Source organism: Prionailurus bengalensis, chromosome D1 (genome assembly GCF_016509475.1).
Source record: "Prionailurus bengalensis isolate Pbe53 chromosome D1, Fcat_Pben_1.1_paternal_pri, whole genome shotgun sequence".
In the NCBI taxonomy this organism is placed as follows: Eukaryota; Metazoa; Chordata; class Mammalia; order Carnivora; family Felidae; genus Prionailurus; species Prionailurus bengalensis.
In genome coordinates this window covers 113,095,214-113,111,458 of record NC_057346.1, presented here as the reverse complement: position 1 = coordinate 113,111,458, position 16,245 = coordinate 113,095,214, and the positions used below count along the sequence as shown (strand labels likewise).

Genomic DNA, 16,245 nt, shown 5'->3' with positions numbered 1-16,245 from the left:
GACTCACTCAGTGACAGTCCCTCCCAAGCCCGGTAACGGCCCGGCTCATCTAGAACCGACAGTATTGTTTTCCAACGTACAAGGCAGGGCCATGTGTCTCTGGAGGGGAGAGGCCCGCCCGGAATAGCAGCCAGGAAGCGGACAGCTAGACCAGAACCTTCTCCAACCGCCATGCTTCAGCTGTGGCCTCGGGAGCGCGTGGGCTTATAGAGGGCGAGTGGATACTCTGTTCTCGGGGTGCAAAGTGTCTACTTTTCAGTGACTTGAATCAGCAGTTTATGGGTGAGCCCAGCCCAGCTCCCTGCTTGCTTACAAGGAACACCCTCTCCTACCTGGGGACAGGTGCACCCTGAGATGGTGGGCGGACACAGTCCCCGGGGCGCAAGCCCAGACGTGTGGCCGATGGTCCGGCCGACACGGTTGTGGGACTCCCTTGCAGCTCCTTAAGGGCAGAGGGCCGGCCGTGCGCAAGGCCTGAAACCCAGCAGACGCTCCAGCTGGGACCCAGCGTCCCGCCTGCACCCTCCACCTGCCCCCTGCCAAGAGGACCACCCGCCAGTGCTCGCCCCCGCGCCTCCCCCTATCCACCCACCCTGCCGTTTCTCCGTCAGCCTCTGCCCCTTCCCGTGGGTCTCGGGATAAAAGGAACACACTTAGAAGCATGACATGGTGTCCGTGAAACTGTGGCGTGTCTTTCCTGACTCTGTGGTGGGGAGTCTGGAGACGGATGGGCAGGGAGCATGGGGTCACGAGCCTCTGCGTCGCACGCGGAGCTCTGGGGGCGTTGTCCCGCTCTGACGGATCGGGAAGCCCAGGCCCGGGGGTAAGAAGCTTCTGTGCGTGCCACGCAGACAAGGTGTGACCTAGGTGTGTGGCTTTGGGCTGCCCAGCCCAGGGGCAGGTGCTGGGCCTCCCGCTGCCGCCAGGCAGTGCTCCATCCGTGGGGCCCCTCTGGGGTGTGGGTCCCGGCCAGCTGGCTGCCTGGGGCATGAGGGGCCGGCGTCAGCATGCGACAAAACGCTTGAAGCTGCTCGTGTCCGCATTTCACTGGCAGAGTGGCCCCCACGGGCAGGCCCACCACCCCTTCTCTCTAAGGGGATCGGCGAGCCCCGCTCCCTGCCTGCACCCGCGTGATCAACAGGCCCTTCCCTGACCGGCTGGCCCGCCGGAGGCACGGGGCTCCGGCTGGCGCCCTCCGCCTCCAGTGCTCCTCGCCTCGAGGCCGCACGGAACACGGGGTCAGGGGACAGCCCCCCGCTGCTCTGCCAGCTCTGCTGCACAGGGACTTCCCAAAACTGGTTTAAAAGATCAGGCAGGGGCGCCTGGGTGGCTCGGTCGGATAAGCTTCCGACTTGGGCTCAGGTCGTGATCTCACAGTTTGTGAGTTAGAGCCTGCATCGGGCTCTGTGCTGATGCCTCGGAGCCTGGAGCCTGTTTCCGATTCTGTGTCTCCCTCTCTCTCTCTGCCCCTTCCCCGTTCATGCTCTGTCTCTCTCTGTCCCAAAAATAAATAAAAGATTAAAAAAAAAAAGATCAGGCAGACCCAGACCTTTGGACCCCCCTCCCCCAGCTCGGAAGGGGCAGACGTGACCTCATCATTCCTTCTGTCTGTGGAGGTGACCTGTCCCCCCACTTTTCCCACCTGACATCGTTGATGGCAGGGACTTACAGTTCCCTTCTCCCGTCTCAACTGGGACACCAAGAGAGGGGACAAAGTAGCCATGGGACTCGTGGTCTCAGATTGCATTAGGTCCCCCAGGCCTAAGGGGAGAGGAGACCTGGGCAGTCTGGTGTCCACACCCTCAGCACCGTCTTCTCGACGGTCCCCTCGAGGTCCCCTCGTGGACGGCTGTGTAGACCTGGCCGAGGGCGCCGGCACGGCTCTGTCGCGGGCCCCCGAGCCCACCCGCTAACGGCTTCCCCCTCTTGTCTCTAGTGCTGAGCATCGGTGAGGGAGGCTTCTGGGAAGGCAGCGCCCGCGGCCACATCGGATGGTTCCCTGCCGAGTGCATAGAGGAGGTGCAGTGCCGGCCCAAGGACAGCCAGGCAGGTAAGGCGGGCACCACCCTTCACCGCCCCTCGGGCCCCGGGCGACCCATCGGGCGCGCGGGGCGTGCGCTGAGAACCGGCTGGTGCCTGGCTGCAGAGAAAGGCCGAGTTTCACAGCAAGGATTCCTCTGTGTCATCGAAAGAGGTTGATTCAATTCCTCTGGGCTTTGTCCAAACCAGAAATAGGTTGCAAGACAGTGCGGAAGCATTTAGTTAAGGGGCTGTTCGGTACACGTTCCAGAAAACTTGGATCGTTGGTTTCAGCTTCGGAAAAGGGCTTTCGTGGGTTGAGTGAGCCCTGCAGCCTGGTTATATCTGTCTCTCGTGCGGACGTCATGAATGGGCAGCTCGCCTTTCCTGAAAGGCCCTCCGTGCCCCCCCCCCGCCCCCCCCCCCCCGTAGAACCACACAATTTGATGTTTCGATGAAAACCACTCGGGAGAGGTTGGGGCTCGCGACGGAAAATCATTTCCCTGTCTCTCAGAACTCCAGATATAGCCTTTGCTGCAAACCGTGTTGAAATCAATTGCCAAAACATTGACTTGAGTAAAACGTTGAGAGGTGATCGCTGGTGTAAAATGGTGTGGGGCACAGATCTGCTGGCTGCTGGGGAGAGCGAAGCATTAGCCGTCGTCCGCGAGGAGCCGGGGCCGCGTGTGCTCTGCCGGCCCTTGGCCGAGTCCCGGGCACGTCACACACACGGGGGTCCGAAGCAGCCACGTTTGCTCTGCGGCCAGTGGCTTGGCTGCGTCCATCGTGCGGGCCGGTGGCCCCCGTCCCGAGCAGCTTCCCAGCCCACGCGCTCCCCAGGGAGCCCCTGCCCCGGGGCCAGCGCGGCCGGGAAACGAGGCGTTCTGAGGACATGTGCTCTGGAAAGTGCAGCGGTGTCTCCTGATCCCCGATCCCCAGCCGGGTCCCCCGACACGTGGCTGGCTTTGCAGCCGCTCGGGGACACCCAGCTCTCCAAGAACTTTGGTCTCAGAGGGCCGTCTGTTTGCTCTAAGCTTCCCACTGTTCGGTCTCTGCTCGGGTTCCCACACCAGTAGGGGGGGGGGGGGATCGCGATGTTCGCCGTATTGTAGGGGTGTTGAGGTAGGAGGCAGCCTGACCTTAAGCTTGGAAGGTGAGGCTGCCAGGTGCTCCAGTGGGGAAGGCGGCTGGGAGGGGCAGCCGCCAGCCGGCGGGGGGGGAGCTGGCTTTCCTGGGGGTGGTGATGCGTCCACTGAGCCCCTGATACCAGCCGGACCTCCAGGCAGTGCCTACGGCCCCCGGCCCACCCGCATCCTGTCCTGCAAATGGCCCGCCCAGCCCCTCTGGTCTGTGAAGGGCAAGGCCACAGCCTACGAGCGCGACTCCCCTTCCAGGAGGCCGAATGCCCCCATCCTCCCGGTCTAACTTCCCTCCTGACGGGGAGGGGAATCCAGCCGTCCTCCCCTCTCCTGCTCCTTCTCTGCCCGCCTGCCAGCACTGCCCCACTTCACCTGGATAAGATGCCCACAGGGCGGGTGGGGGCCGTGCAGCGTGTCCAGGCTGGTGGTCCCTCTGGAACGGCTTCCCGGGGGCTGTGGGTGTGTGTTTACCGCGGGGAAGCTGTCGGGTGTGGTGGACGTTCCTAGAGGGATGCTCCTTGCTCCCACAAGGCTCTGCAGGTTGGTGTCCTTTTGATAAAGCCGTGTTCTCCGCCCAGGCCGACGCTCAGCCCGGCGTTCAACACCCTGGGGCCCCAGCCAATCCTGGGGGTTGCGCGCGGGGCCTGGAGAACTTTGGAAGCGGGTCCCTGACTCCCGCACGACCGCACCAGACCCTGGACCGGTGGCACCCCATGCAGGCACCCTGTGCACGTTTCCTGAGCCCCCCTGGCCCGGACCGCTTGTGGGGCTGAGCCCGAGACTAAACATGGGTCATGTTGTCTGTAAGGATCTTAGGAGCTGGAGCAAATTGCACTGTGACAGATTACCACAGACACCAAAACTTCATTATCTTGTGGGTCCGGAGGTGAGGAGTCTGGGGTGGGTCTCACGGGGCCACAGTCCCAGCATCAGCAGGGCCGCCGGCCTTTTCCAGAAGCTCTAGGGGAGAACGCACCTCCCTGTTTTCTCCAGGTTCTGGAGGCCACAGCATGCTTGGCTTGTGGCCCCCTCCGGCCAGCCTCGGAGTGTGGGCCAGGCCCCTTACCCCGCATTTCTCCGACCCTCTCCCGCCTCTTCCCCACCTTAGGATGTGTGCGGTCAGATAGGCCCCCCCTGGGTCGTTCAGGCGAGGGTAAGCTGATTCGCAACTTCCTTCTCCCTTTTCCAAGCAAGGTCACTACTCACAGGTGCCGGGGATTAAGGCTGGAGTGTCTCTGGGGGCCCCCCTGTGCCCACCGAGGATGGGGAATTATGAGCCCAGTAGCTGTGCTGTGAGTAGGCTATGGGTCGGAGGGGAAAGACATCCTGTCACCTGGGATGGAGGGTGGTGGCACGGAGAGCAGGGTCTGAGCTGGATTTGGGGGCCGGGAGGTTCTGATGCGACTCCCGCCGGGCCCCGTGTGCCCTGGGTTTTCTGAGCTTGTGCCTTAGCACGATGGGTCCTTTTTCACAGATTTCTTTTCTGGAGGTATGATTTACGTGCAGCGAAACGCAGCGGGTGTAAGCGTAGTTCTGTGCGTTTTGACAAATGTATATCCCTGTGTCTGTGACCACACTTGGGGTACATTTTCACGACCCAGCACATTCTCTTCTGGGGGCTTTCCGGCCGCCCCAGCCCCTCCCCCGTCAGGGCTCTGCCAGCAGAGGCCAGTATAACCGGTTGAACCTCACAGAGACGGGCACCCCGTGGCAGGCACTTCTGGGCTAGGCTCCTGGCAGCCGAGCGCTCTCACGTTCAGCCACGCCGCTGCAGGGACCACGGTCCGTCCGTTCTCGTCACCGAGGCGTACTCTGTGCCATACTTTCTTTGTCCGTGCTCCCAGCAATGGGCATTTGGGTTGCTTCTCGGTTTGGGCTCATAGGGGGGTTTCTGCACGCGCCTTTCTCTAGACACGTGTTCCCCTCCCCCGGGGAAATCTCCGGCTGTGCACCTGCCAGGTCACAAGACAGGAGCGCGTGTCACTTTATAGGAAACGTGCAGACGGCCCTCCCTGCTGCCCTGCCTCTCGGTGCTCCGCCAAGTGAGGGCTCCGCGGCCCCACTTCTTTGCCGACGCGTGCGCCGACCTGTCTCAGCACTGCGGCTGTTCCGTGGGTGCGGAGGGCACCACACTGCCTGTGCCACACGGCAGGTGCCACACAGCGTTCTTGTGCATAAGCGTCTCCCGTGCGCTTGGCCACAGCAGTCAGCATCTTCCAAAGTATCAGAGTGTGTCTTTGTCTGTTTTTATATAACTTTTTTAAATGTTTATTTATTTATTTTGAGAGAGAGAGAGAGAAAGCAAGTGTGCAAGCGGGGAAGGGGCAGAGAGAGAGAGAGGGAGGGAGAGAACCCCGGGCGGGCTCCACACTCACCACAGAGCCCGACGTGGGGCTAGAACTCACAAACGCAAGATCGTGACCTGAGCCGAGGTCGGAGGCTCCGCCGGCTGAGCCCCCGGGCGCCCTGTCTTTGTCCAGTTTTCACTGCTCTGCCTCCTGCTCCTGGTTTTCTTTGTGTTCTCTGCTGTCAGCCCTCCGTCACGTACGTGTTGCCGGTACTGTTCAGAGCCTAGGACTTGAATTTTCGTTTTCTAGCTGCGTCTTTAAGGAATAGGAAGTTTTTAAAATTTTTTTTTAAATTTTTTTTTCAATGTTTATTTATTTTTGGGACAGAGAGAGACAGAGCATGAATGGGGGAGGGGCAGAGAGAGAGGGAGACACAGAATCGGAAACAGGCTCCAGGCTCCGAGCCATCAGCCCAGAGCCCGACGCGGGGCTCGAACTCACGGACCGCGAGATCGTGACCTGGCTGAAGTCGGACGCTTAACCGACTGCGCCACCCAGGCGCCCCAGAAGTTTTTAAAATTTTAAATGAAGTCCCACTTAGTGATTGTTTTCTTTCATAATTAGCCCTTTTTGTAGCCCCTCCCCACCCCCCAGCCCTGCCGTTGTTACATATTGACAGCGAGCTGACTTGGAATATACACGGAATCCAGACACGGTACAGAGTACTTTGCATGAGTTTCCACCCCACAGGCTCGTTCTGTACAAAGTCAGTCTGGTTTGGGGAGTTCTCTCCCTTTGGGGAGCCCTGCATCTCTTTGTTGTAAAGTGAGTATTTAGCCCGCAAATCCCGCTCACACGCATTGAATGAAATAGGTGAACGATTCAAGGAACCCACAACGTGCGAAAGCCGCTCAGGGCACCTTATGCCTGAGCTTGACCGACTGATTTCCCGTCACCCAGCGACAAACGTTAGGGGCTGCTGGCAGCCACCAGCAGAGTGACGTGGTGGCCCCAGGACGTTGGCTGGTTCGCTGAGACACCTTTGGCTCAGTGCCGTGGAGAGGTCGGTAGCTGTATGTATCTTCAACGTGGGAAGTGCTTGCTCTTCTGAAGCTTGGTTCTTCTTTCTTAGGACTGTGTGTTTCTGCCACGTCAAAGTTTCCAATAAGCTTTCCTTTGTGGTGTCTCATCCAGCCCGAGGAGTAAGGAATCATCCTCCCCGACATACATAAAAACACCGTCATCTCAGCACCCGGGAGCGCACAGGGAGGGGGTCACCAGGCTGGGCCGTGACCTGTTCTTTGGAACTCCTAGCGCCCTGCCCTGTGGTACCCTGCCTGGCAGAGCGGCAGGGAGATCCTGGAGTTACGTGCATGTCCCTCCCCCGTGCTTCTGGGGTGCAGGCTTCTTAAGGATGGGGACTCGTCGGCAGATGCATTAGGTGGGGTGATGTCCGCTGCCGTAACGAGCCCATAACTTCGGCGGCTTGATGTGTCTTTTCTGCCCGGCTGTGGCCTCATCACTCTCAAGGGCCGTAGGGGCCTCTGGCTCAGAAGGAACGTATGCCACTGCCTCTCTGTCCCCAGTGTCAAGGCCCAGCCGTGTGACCTGGAGGCCACAGGGCTCGGCCGTGCGGTCCCCTGCCGGGAGCCACCGCTGGCAACCGACCCCTCCGTGGGATAGACAGAGGTTCGTGGATATGGGCGGACACAGATACACGTACATGTTAAGAGAGGCCCTTTAAGGAATTGGCTCAGGCTTTTGTGGGGGCTGGCAAGTGTGGGATCCGCGGGGCAGCTGGCAGGCTAGAGCCGCGGGCAGGAGCTCAGGCGGCAGTCTTGAGGCAAAGTGTCTTCATGGAGCCTGTTCTGCTGTTTGCCGATGGGAGGGGCCTCACCCACACCGGCGAGGACAGTCTCCTTTACTCAGAGAGCTGGTTGCAGGTGCCGGGAACTGTGCCTACAGAACGCCTTCCCAGCAGCCCCCGGCTGAGTGCCTGCGGCTATCTGGGTGCTGCAGTCTGGTCAGGCTGACACCTGAAACTGACCGTCCCCATGACTGGCCCGCCCTGTGGATGGAGGGAGGGACGGCGCCTGCCTGGCGGCCCCTCTGCTTTCCAAGGCGTTGCGTCCCTGTCCCATAAATCCGGGACGATGGCGTGGTCCTTTCTCTGCAGAATTATGCCCATTGAACCACGAAGAGGGATGCCCCCCAGTGACACACCTCCAGTGACAAATGGACAAAATCCATCCAAAATCATCACTTGGAGCCATTGATGAGTCAGTTTATGGAAGGCAAAGGCATGCACACGCGACTTCCAGTGACCCGGCTCATGCATAAACGGGGCTCCCCGCTTGAGGACCCGGCAAGGCCAAGTCACTGCCAGGCAAATGGCGTCTTAGTTGCTGAGATAAAGGACCGGACGGTCTGATGAGAACAGGTGAGAAGGCGGCGTGAATGGCCACTGCCCATCCCTGACCGCAGCCTCCAGAGGCAGCCACATTCCGGTCGCCCGAAGGCCACAGAGCTGGGCAGTTCAGACCTCAGCTGCAGGACGCCCCGTTCTTAACTCCTGCCTCCCTACCGGGAGTGTACCCGGATGAGCCGCCCCGGCACGGTTCGGGGGTGTCACATGCCAAAGTGCTGCCAGAGCCCGTCGGACCCTCGGTAGATGCACCGACCCCCAGGGAGGAGGCCTTGTGGGGTTCCCGGTGGAATGGACTTCCGGAATCCAATGGTAGATCTCCTGGGTACAGGCTTGCGACCGGATGAAGGACGGTGAGTGTCCGGCCAGAGCTAGCTGTGCCCTCCCCGGTTGCAGTTCTAGAGGGTGGGATAAATCTGTGTTTAGGAGTTGGCCCCATTAGAAGATTCTAGAAGCTATCCATAAGAACAAGGTCTGGACCAGAAAGTTGGAGCACTGCTGAAGAATTGGATGTGCGACACGTCCCGTCTGCCTCTCGGGGAGCACCTCGTAATCACCCTTTGGGGAGGTATTGTGATGATCCCTTTTGTCAACAAGGAAACACCACGGGCCCCTCGTGTCCAGGCTGGGAACTGAACCTGACCGCCCACGTTTCCCGGCTCTCTCTTTGCACCGGACCCGTCTCGTTCCCGCTCCTGCTGGGGACCCTCCTTCCCAGCCGCTCTGCAGCTTACCAGGGTGGTGGCTCCTCACACAGAAGCCCCCGTCGGCTCAGCATCGACACTGACTCTGGGAGACGTCTCCCGAGGACCTCGGGCACATGCTCTGAGGGCCGATGACACGGTACTCCCGGGTCTGGGCTCAGACCCTATGGGTGGGCTGGGGCGCCATGTTGAATAGCAGCTTCCTCCTCCCAGAATCGGCTGTGAGCACGGCTTATGGCTGTGCTCCCTTCACCCTCCTGCTGCATCGGGGCTTGAAACCACGTGTGAATGGGCCCCGGAATCACCCCCTCCTTCCCCTGGCGGGCACTGCCATGTGGCCTCATCACCTTCAGCAAACGCTCTGGTCGGGGCTGAGCCAGAACGTGAACGTGACCTCGTGGTTTGCCGAACGTTTGTGAGCATTCACGAGTGGCTCGTGGCTTCCCTCCTTTGAGATTTCTTGTGTCTGTGCACGCTGATAAGAAGGGAGATGAGGAGGAGGGAGGGGAACCTCCTCCATGATGGCGCTGGACTAGGGACCTGTCTGCCTGGTGCATCCTCGTGGCCCGATGCTCGTCTACACCTAGGATCGCTCTGTATTCTCTGGGCAGCTGCGTTCAGCTCACCCAGCGTCTCCCAAGATTGTGCTGGGACCGGTCACAACTGCTCGCTGCAGGGCTGGGCAGGGTTTGCTCCGGCCCTTCCGGAGAACACGTCCGGACCCCTGAGAGCCCTTCACCTCTCAGCTCAGCTTTTGCAGGTGATGTCCGTGACCTTCACAGTATGCTCAGGAGGTGGGGACACGGTGGTGTCCCTCCCCCTATTTTACAGGTGAGGGTCAGAGTTGTAAGTGACTCGCTCAGAAAAGCACGCTTGATAAGTGGCCGAGCCAGGACCCAAATGTAGATACATCCAAGCCGACGGTCTGTTCCATCCATCCTCCAGACTGGAGCGTCTCCGGGGGATCAACCACCCTCTGAGATGTTGAGATTTGGTGGCCAGGAGTGGTTGTGGTAGTTATGGTGGTGGTGCCAGTTGGGTCAATGCTGGTGGTGATGTTGTTGATGGTGGTGTCGTGTTGATGGTCGTGGTGGTGATGCTCTTGGTGGTGGCACTGGGGTTGGCAGTACCGGTGATGGTGGTGGTGAGGCTGAGGATAATGGTGATGCAGTTGATGGTGGCATTGGGGTTGGCATAATGGTGATGCAGTTGATGGTGGTGATGGTAAGGAGGTGACAAAAGGAATGATGATCATCACATCTGAGGGTCCAGCTCGGTGAATTCTGCTGCTCTGGCCACAGGTAGGATTGTCTCACTTACCGCAGCCTGCCCAGCCTCACCCTCCTTTCTGGAAAGCTCCTGGGTTGCCCCTCCTGTTTCCTGAAGTTTCACTTCTTTCTTTAGGCTCTCCTTTTGGTGCGGACACATCACCGATACTGGGCTCCCTTGACAATAACCACGTTGCCTTTGTATGTCTGTTTTCAGCTGGTGCTCGCACGGTCTTTGTATTTCCAATGTTTTGCATGAAATACAACAAATAGAGGGGACTTCACAAACCATTCTGTGTCACTTAGTGGACAGCTCCAAAACACCACCCCTGCCCCATGCAACCAGCATCCCGGAAGTCCCCACGTGCCCCTTCTCAACGGGACCCTCTCTCCCCACTGCTAACCCCGCCCTGTCCTGCCCGCCATTCACCTCCTTATTTTGTGATAGCTTTACTTGCTTACTTTAAAATAAAAAATGAATGTTTATTTTGGAGAGAGGGAGAGTGCAAGCTGGGGAGGGGCAAAGAGAGAGGGAGACAGAGAATCCCAGGCAGGCTCCATGCTGTCAGCACAGAGCCCGACGTGGGGCTGGAGCTCAGAACTGTGAGATCATGACCTGAGCCGAAGTCGGATGCTTAACCGACTGAGCCTCCCGGGCGCCCCCCTGCTTTCTTGCTTTGCATCCCTAAACGGCGTGGCTTCCTTGTGACCATTTTTGAACGGTTGATAAGTGGAATCACCATGCGTGTGTTGTGTTATGTCCAGTCTCTCCCCTGACGTCTGTCCGGGATGTCCCGGTTGTGTGAGTGGCTCCGGCGCCCATCTTGCTGTGAGGTTGAACACCTGTGCTTCCGTGGGTGGTCACCAGCCCAGGGCTGTCACAGACAGCGTTGCTGTGGACTTGGCTCCTAGCGTAAACAGGTCTGCCCTTCATTTCCTCACACCCAGCAGGGATGGTGGTCAGGCTTGGGTGCGTCCTCCACTTTTCTAGATGCTTCAGCCATGTCCTAAGTGGGCGTATCAGCCTGTACCTGCTCTGTAACAAATAGCACAGACAGGGCAGCTTAAACAGCAGACATTTATTTCTCCAATTCCAGAGGCCGGAGGTCCAAGGTCGGGGTGCCGGCGTGTCTGGCCTCCTGGCTGGCGCACGGCCGCCTTCTCGCTGTGTCCTCACATGGTCCAGTCTCTGGTGCCTCTTCTCGCAAGGGCATCAATCCCATCACGGGGCCCCCACCTTCCTGGCCTCCCCTGACCCAAATTACCTCTCAAATGCCCCACTTCCAAATACCATCCCGTCGGGCGTAGGGCTGTGATAGAGGCACGGGGAGCACGAACCTAAAGTCCCTGGCAGTGGTGCGGCCACATCCTGCCAGCCCTCGCCGGCCGTTCCCACTACTGGTCTGGTGTCCGTGCAGCAGCAACGCGGGATTTCAGTGGGTTTCCCTTATGACTTCCCAGGGTGAGAACCCGTTTTGTACGTCTGTTGGCCACTTACTGGCATTTCTTTTGTGTCAAGTGTCAATTCAGGTCTTTTGCCCAGTTTCCTTTAGAGCGGCTTCTTAGTGATTTGTGGTCACTCTTTACATATTCTACGAGAGAGCCCTTTGTCAGTGATACATAGCTGCTAACATCTATTCCCAGACTGTGGCTGGGCTTTACACTGGGAGGCCGGGGACCCCCCCCCCCCCGCCTTCCACCTGGCTCTTGGGGTCACCGATTTCCTCCTTAACATGGAGAAGGCAGGCGTGGGCACAGGACAGGGCCTCCTGCAGACAGCGCACACCAGCTCGACTGTGACCCCATCACCTCCTTGACACCGTAGCCAATGTGAACGCACCTTCTGTCTACGGCAGGGGATGCTGGCTGCCCGTTTCCAATGGTGACTCGAGGAGCTCCTTGTAGAAATAAATGTATAGGGACATTGGGAAAACCCTGCCCTGCTGCTTTGGGGTAGCTTAGCAGTGACCCCTTTCCCAGGCAGTCCCCTGAACTCAGTTAGCTAGCTTAACCTAGTGAAAAAGCCCAGGTCGTCCAAAGGCCTTCAGGATGACAGGGTGGGGGGTTGCAGCTGTGTGCTCGGAGTGGGTGTCGTGGGTCTGTGGACTTGGTCCAGGCAGGAGGTCCATCATGGGACGGTGTGACGCTGGTGCTGTGCCAGCCCCAGGACCGGACATTTCTAGTCTCCAAAACAGTTCCATGAGCTGTCATCGCCCCTACCTTGCACGTAAGGAAACAGAGGCCCAGAGACATCGTACAATATGTACAGGGTTGCACAGCCTGTGAGTTGCAGACACAGGATTAGAATCTAGGCCACCCAAGCCAAGGGAGCCTTGGGTTCTTGAGCCCACGGATAGAGAAGCAGCACAGCCCCACCCCCACCCCCCGGAGAAGGCAGGAGCCAGAAGGACAGAAGTCACTGCTCAGTCAACAACCTGGGGGTCACTTGGAAGAGGAAAAACCCCCACATTAAAAACAAACACTCTATTATAAAAACTGAAATTGTCTATGAATATGCGCATCACTGGGGGCAGAACGGTTTTGCTCTTAAAGCATAGCGTCGTTTTGGGGGCATCACCTAATGAAAGCACAGAGTGGAGGGTTCCTCTAAGACTTGCTGCGCCCCTGGGAAGACTTGGGCTCTCTAGGCCCAGTCTGAGAAAACCCTCATTTGGGGTTCAGCCGTCTCTGTGCCAGAGAAGGAAGTCTAGGTTGCTGGTTGCTAAGAAGCAAACGCGTGGCTCATGGAAAAGCTGGGGCTGATTTTGAACTTCTAACCTGATTTTGAACTTCTAACCCAGGGCCTCTTCCTGCCGCATCCCAGATCAGGGGGTGCTCTGTTCACTGTCACTCCTTTAACTGAAGATGACAAAATCCCAGAGCTCCCCCTAATGCTCTCTTCCCCCCAAAAGGGAATTGTTATTGTATGTAATTTAAAAGCCCCCGAGTTCTGTCTGTCTTCAGGCATAGCTGGATCCGGGTGCTCAAATGATGTCCCCAGGGAGCTTTCTCTCCATTTTCAGGCACTGATTCTTCTATGACACCGTTGTTCTTTGGCCAGCCCACTTCCCAGGGTGGTCCCTGACAGCTCAGGGCTTATGTGCTCCCGAGAGCCCAAGTCCAGCACGGACAGAACACGTCTTCTCCTGCGTGCTTGGCAAGCGTCAGCGATCGGCCCTGATGGGGTTGACCTGAATCATGTAGTGGCACCCCAGAACCAGTTGCCAGAGCTGGGAGATGAGTTTGCTTAGGGCGCGTGGCTGGCTGGGCCCGGGACAAGAGTGTGGGTGGACGGCCTGCTAAGGGCAGCTGGGGTGCCGTGACCAGCAGCAGGAGGGAGGCAGCCGAGCCTCTGAGGATGTCCGCAGACGTCCCTTCAGCGGGGAGGCCCGGGCACCTGGGCTCTTGGAACAGGAGAGGAGACCACTGCCGTGACCTGCTTTCACCCAGCTGGGAGCACTTCCCCGGGAGACAGAGAAGGGGTCGGAGCTGTCACCCCACTTCTCTGGGCGGCTCTGCTGAGAGCCATCGAGACACAGGTGAGTGGAGTCCCGTCATACAACCAAAGTTCCACTTGTCACAGTGCATACGAAGCCGCTGTGAGATACCACGATAGGCATGGCCGTTTCTTCCAAAACAGGATGTATTTTGTTATCTTTAAAATACAGGCGAATGACTCGATTAACACAATTATAATCTGAAATGTTAATAAGCGACGACAGAGCCGGCTTCCAAAGGAGTCACGAGCTGCTCCCTAACGGAACATAAAGCAAATGTGAGGACTCATCGTCCTGGTCGCCAGTGGCTATGTTTTCGTTAAACAACCATGGCAGAATCACGCAGGCTTCCCCCGACTTCTTACTTTTACACCATCTTATTAAAACACACTCGGAGCCTCGCCTCTCTGGCGCGTGCACCCTATTGTCTCCGAGCAGCTGCCCTGTGTTTTAAATACCCGTTTCCACGTTCGGCCTCGCCCCCGAAATAGAGTTCTGCCAGGTCTGTCTGTAGCTTCCTGTTCTGTCGGGAGGATTCGGTCTCTGGCATTGCTCTGGGTCCCAGGCCCTCCGCTCCCTCCCCGGCAGCCGCGGTGGCCTGTGCCGGGTCGCCATGGCAACCGGCTGATGCTGGTTCCAGCCCTGCCCTCCTCCGCCACCTTCCCTCCTGCCGCCACAGGACGCGCGGCTGCGTCTGCAGCTCCTTTCACAAAGTCACCCTGTCCAGCGGCCGCCATGGGCCGGGGCTCTGGCCAGAGGGGAGCCGGCGTGGCTCAGACTCTCGCGGGTCAGAGGGACGTGCTTATTTCTACGGTGCATCACGTGCGTGGATGTTGGTGGGCAGGAAAGAGGTGTCTGTTACCCTGCCAGGTCTGCTGTGACAGAATGTGACAGCCGGGGCAGCTTCCACGGCGGGCATTTCTTTCTCCCAGCTCTGGATCCTGGCAGTCCTAGATCCAGGTATCAGGACACTGGGTTCCTGGTGAGGACCCTCTTCCTGGCTTGCAGATGGCAAGCTGTGTCCTCACATGGCCTTCCGCTGTGAACGTCCCTATATCCCTTTATCTTCTTAGAGGGACACCAGTCCTGTGGGATTAGGGCCCCACTCTTACGGCCTCACTTAACCCTAACTATATTGCTGAAGGCCCCATCTCCAAATATGGTCACACTGGAGTTAGGGCTTCAACATAGGAGTTGGCCGGAGGGTATATAATTCAGTCCATAACATGCTGGAGAGAGAGAGCCGGGAACTGAGCTCTGTTCCTGCCGCACACAGTCCCTTCCCACCACACAGTCCCATCCCCAGTGGGGCCGTCGTGTTGTCCGTGTCTAGGGCAGTGGTTGTCCTCTCGGTCCTGAGACTCTTATCTGACCAGGCTGCACGCTGATGCCCCAGCATTCAGGAACCTCTTAGGGTCCTTGTTCTGAAGACGGGGCTCAGAGCCAGGGCCACAGAACACACAAACGTCAGAGTCCGTGGCTCTGATTGGCAGCCGTGAGCCTGGAGCCAGAGCCTCACCGTCACCTCGCTGCTGTGTGGCCTTGGGCAAGTTACTTGGCCTCTCTGACCCTGCTCTCCGAGATAGCGGTGGCAGTGATGTGTTTACCACAACATTGCTGGGAGGGGGTGGTGAGCCCATCATGGAAGCACCTGGCACACTCTGGCTCACAGGCAGGCTCACCAAACATTGGCTCTCAGGTTGATATCATCCTGCGTGACATGTCTGCAGATAACCACAGAGCGGGGCCCTAAACCCAGCTGTCCGGTGAAGCCAGGGTGTGTGAGAGGGACCTGGGAATACGTATGTTTCAGTGGCTTTCCAGACAGGTGCTTGATGAGCTGGGATCTGAACCCTGAGTTGGAGTAGCTTTAATTGGTGCAAATTCAATTGGTGAGCCAGGGTGGAAGAAGGCCTGCAAGTTTTGGTGTGTAAATGCGTGTTTGTCAGGCCAGTGGATCAGCCCTCGTTGAGGGCAAAGAACTCAGAGGGTACAGCAGTTCACCTTAGTGTCCCCTACACCTAGCATGGTGCCTGGAATGTAAGAGATATTGAGAAGGTACTTCCTGGATGCATGGGTGGATGGAAGGATGGATGGATGGATGAGTGGGTGGATGAGTAGATGAGTAGATGGCGGATGGATGGGTAGATGGATGGATGGGTGGGTGGAGAGATGGATGGATGGATGGATGGATGGATGGATGGGTAGATGGGTGGACAGTAGATGGGTAAAGGGATGGATGGGTGGGGGGGTAGGTGGAAAGACAGATAATAGATGGATGGGTAGATGGGTACATGGATGGATGCATGGGTGGATGGGTGGATGGGTAGATGGGTGGATAGTAGATGGATGGGTAAATGGATGGATGGGGGGGGGGAAAGACAGATAATAGATGGATGGGTAGATGGGCCCGTGGGTGGTGGTTAGATGGTTGGATGCATGGGTGGATGGGTGGATGGATGGATGGATGAGTGGGTGGATGAATGAATGATGGATGGATGGATGAGTAGATAGTGGATGGGGAGGTACATGGATGGGTGGGTGGGTGGATGTTTGATCGATGGGTGGGTGGAAAGATGGATGATGAATGGATGGGTAGATGGATGGATGGATGAGTGGGTGGATGAGTAGATGAGTAGATGGTGGATGGAGGGGTAGATGGGTGGATGGGTGGGTGGAGAGATGGATGGATGGATGGGTAGATGGGTGGACAGTAGATGGGTAAAGGGATGGATGGGTGGGGGGGTAGGTGGAAAGACAGATAATAGATGGATGGGTAGATGGGTACATGGATGGATGCATGGGTGGATGGGTGGATGGGTAGATGGGTGGATAGTAGATGGATGGGTAAATGGATGGATGGGGGGGGGGGAAAGACAGATAATAGATGGATGGGTAGATGGGC

General features: G+C 58.1%; 1 protein-coding gene across 1 annotated transcript in view; it reads left to right on the top strand.

The window, feature by feature from the left end:
* The window catches only part of SHANK2 (SH3 and multiple ankyrin repeat domains 2), a 476,763-nt gene that overhangs the window by 209,802 nt on the left and 250,716 nt on the right, over positions 1–16,245 (top strand). Inside the window, 1 exon segment of the mRNA XM_043581937.1 lies at positions 1,937–2,050. Coding sequence (XP_043437872.1) covers positions 1,937–2,050 — 114 coding nt within the window.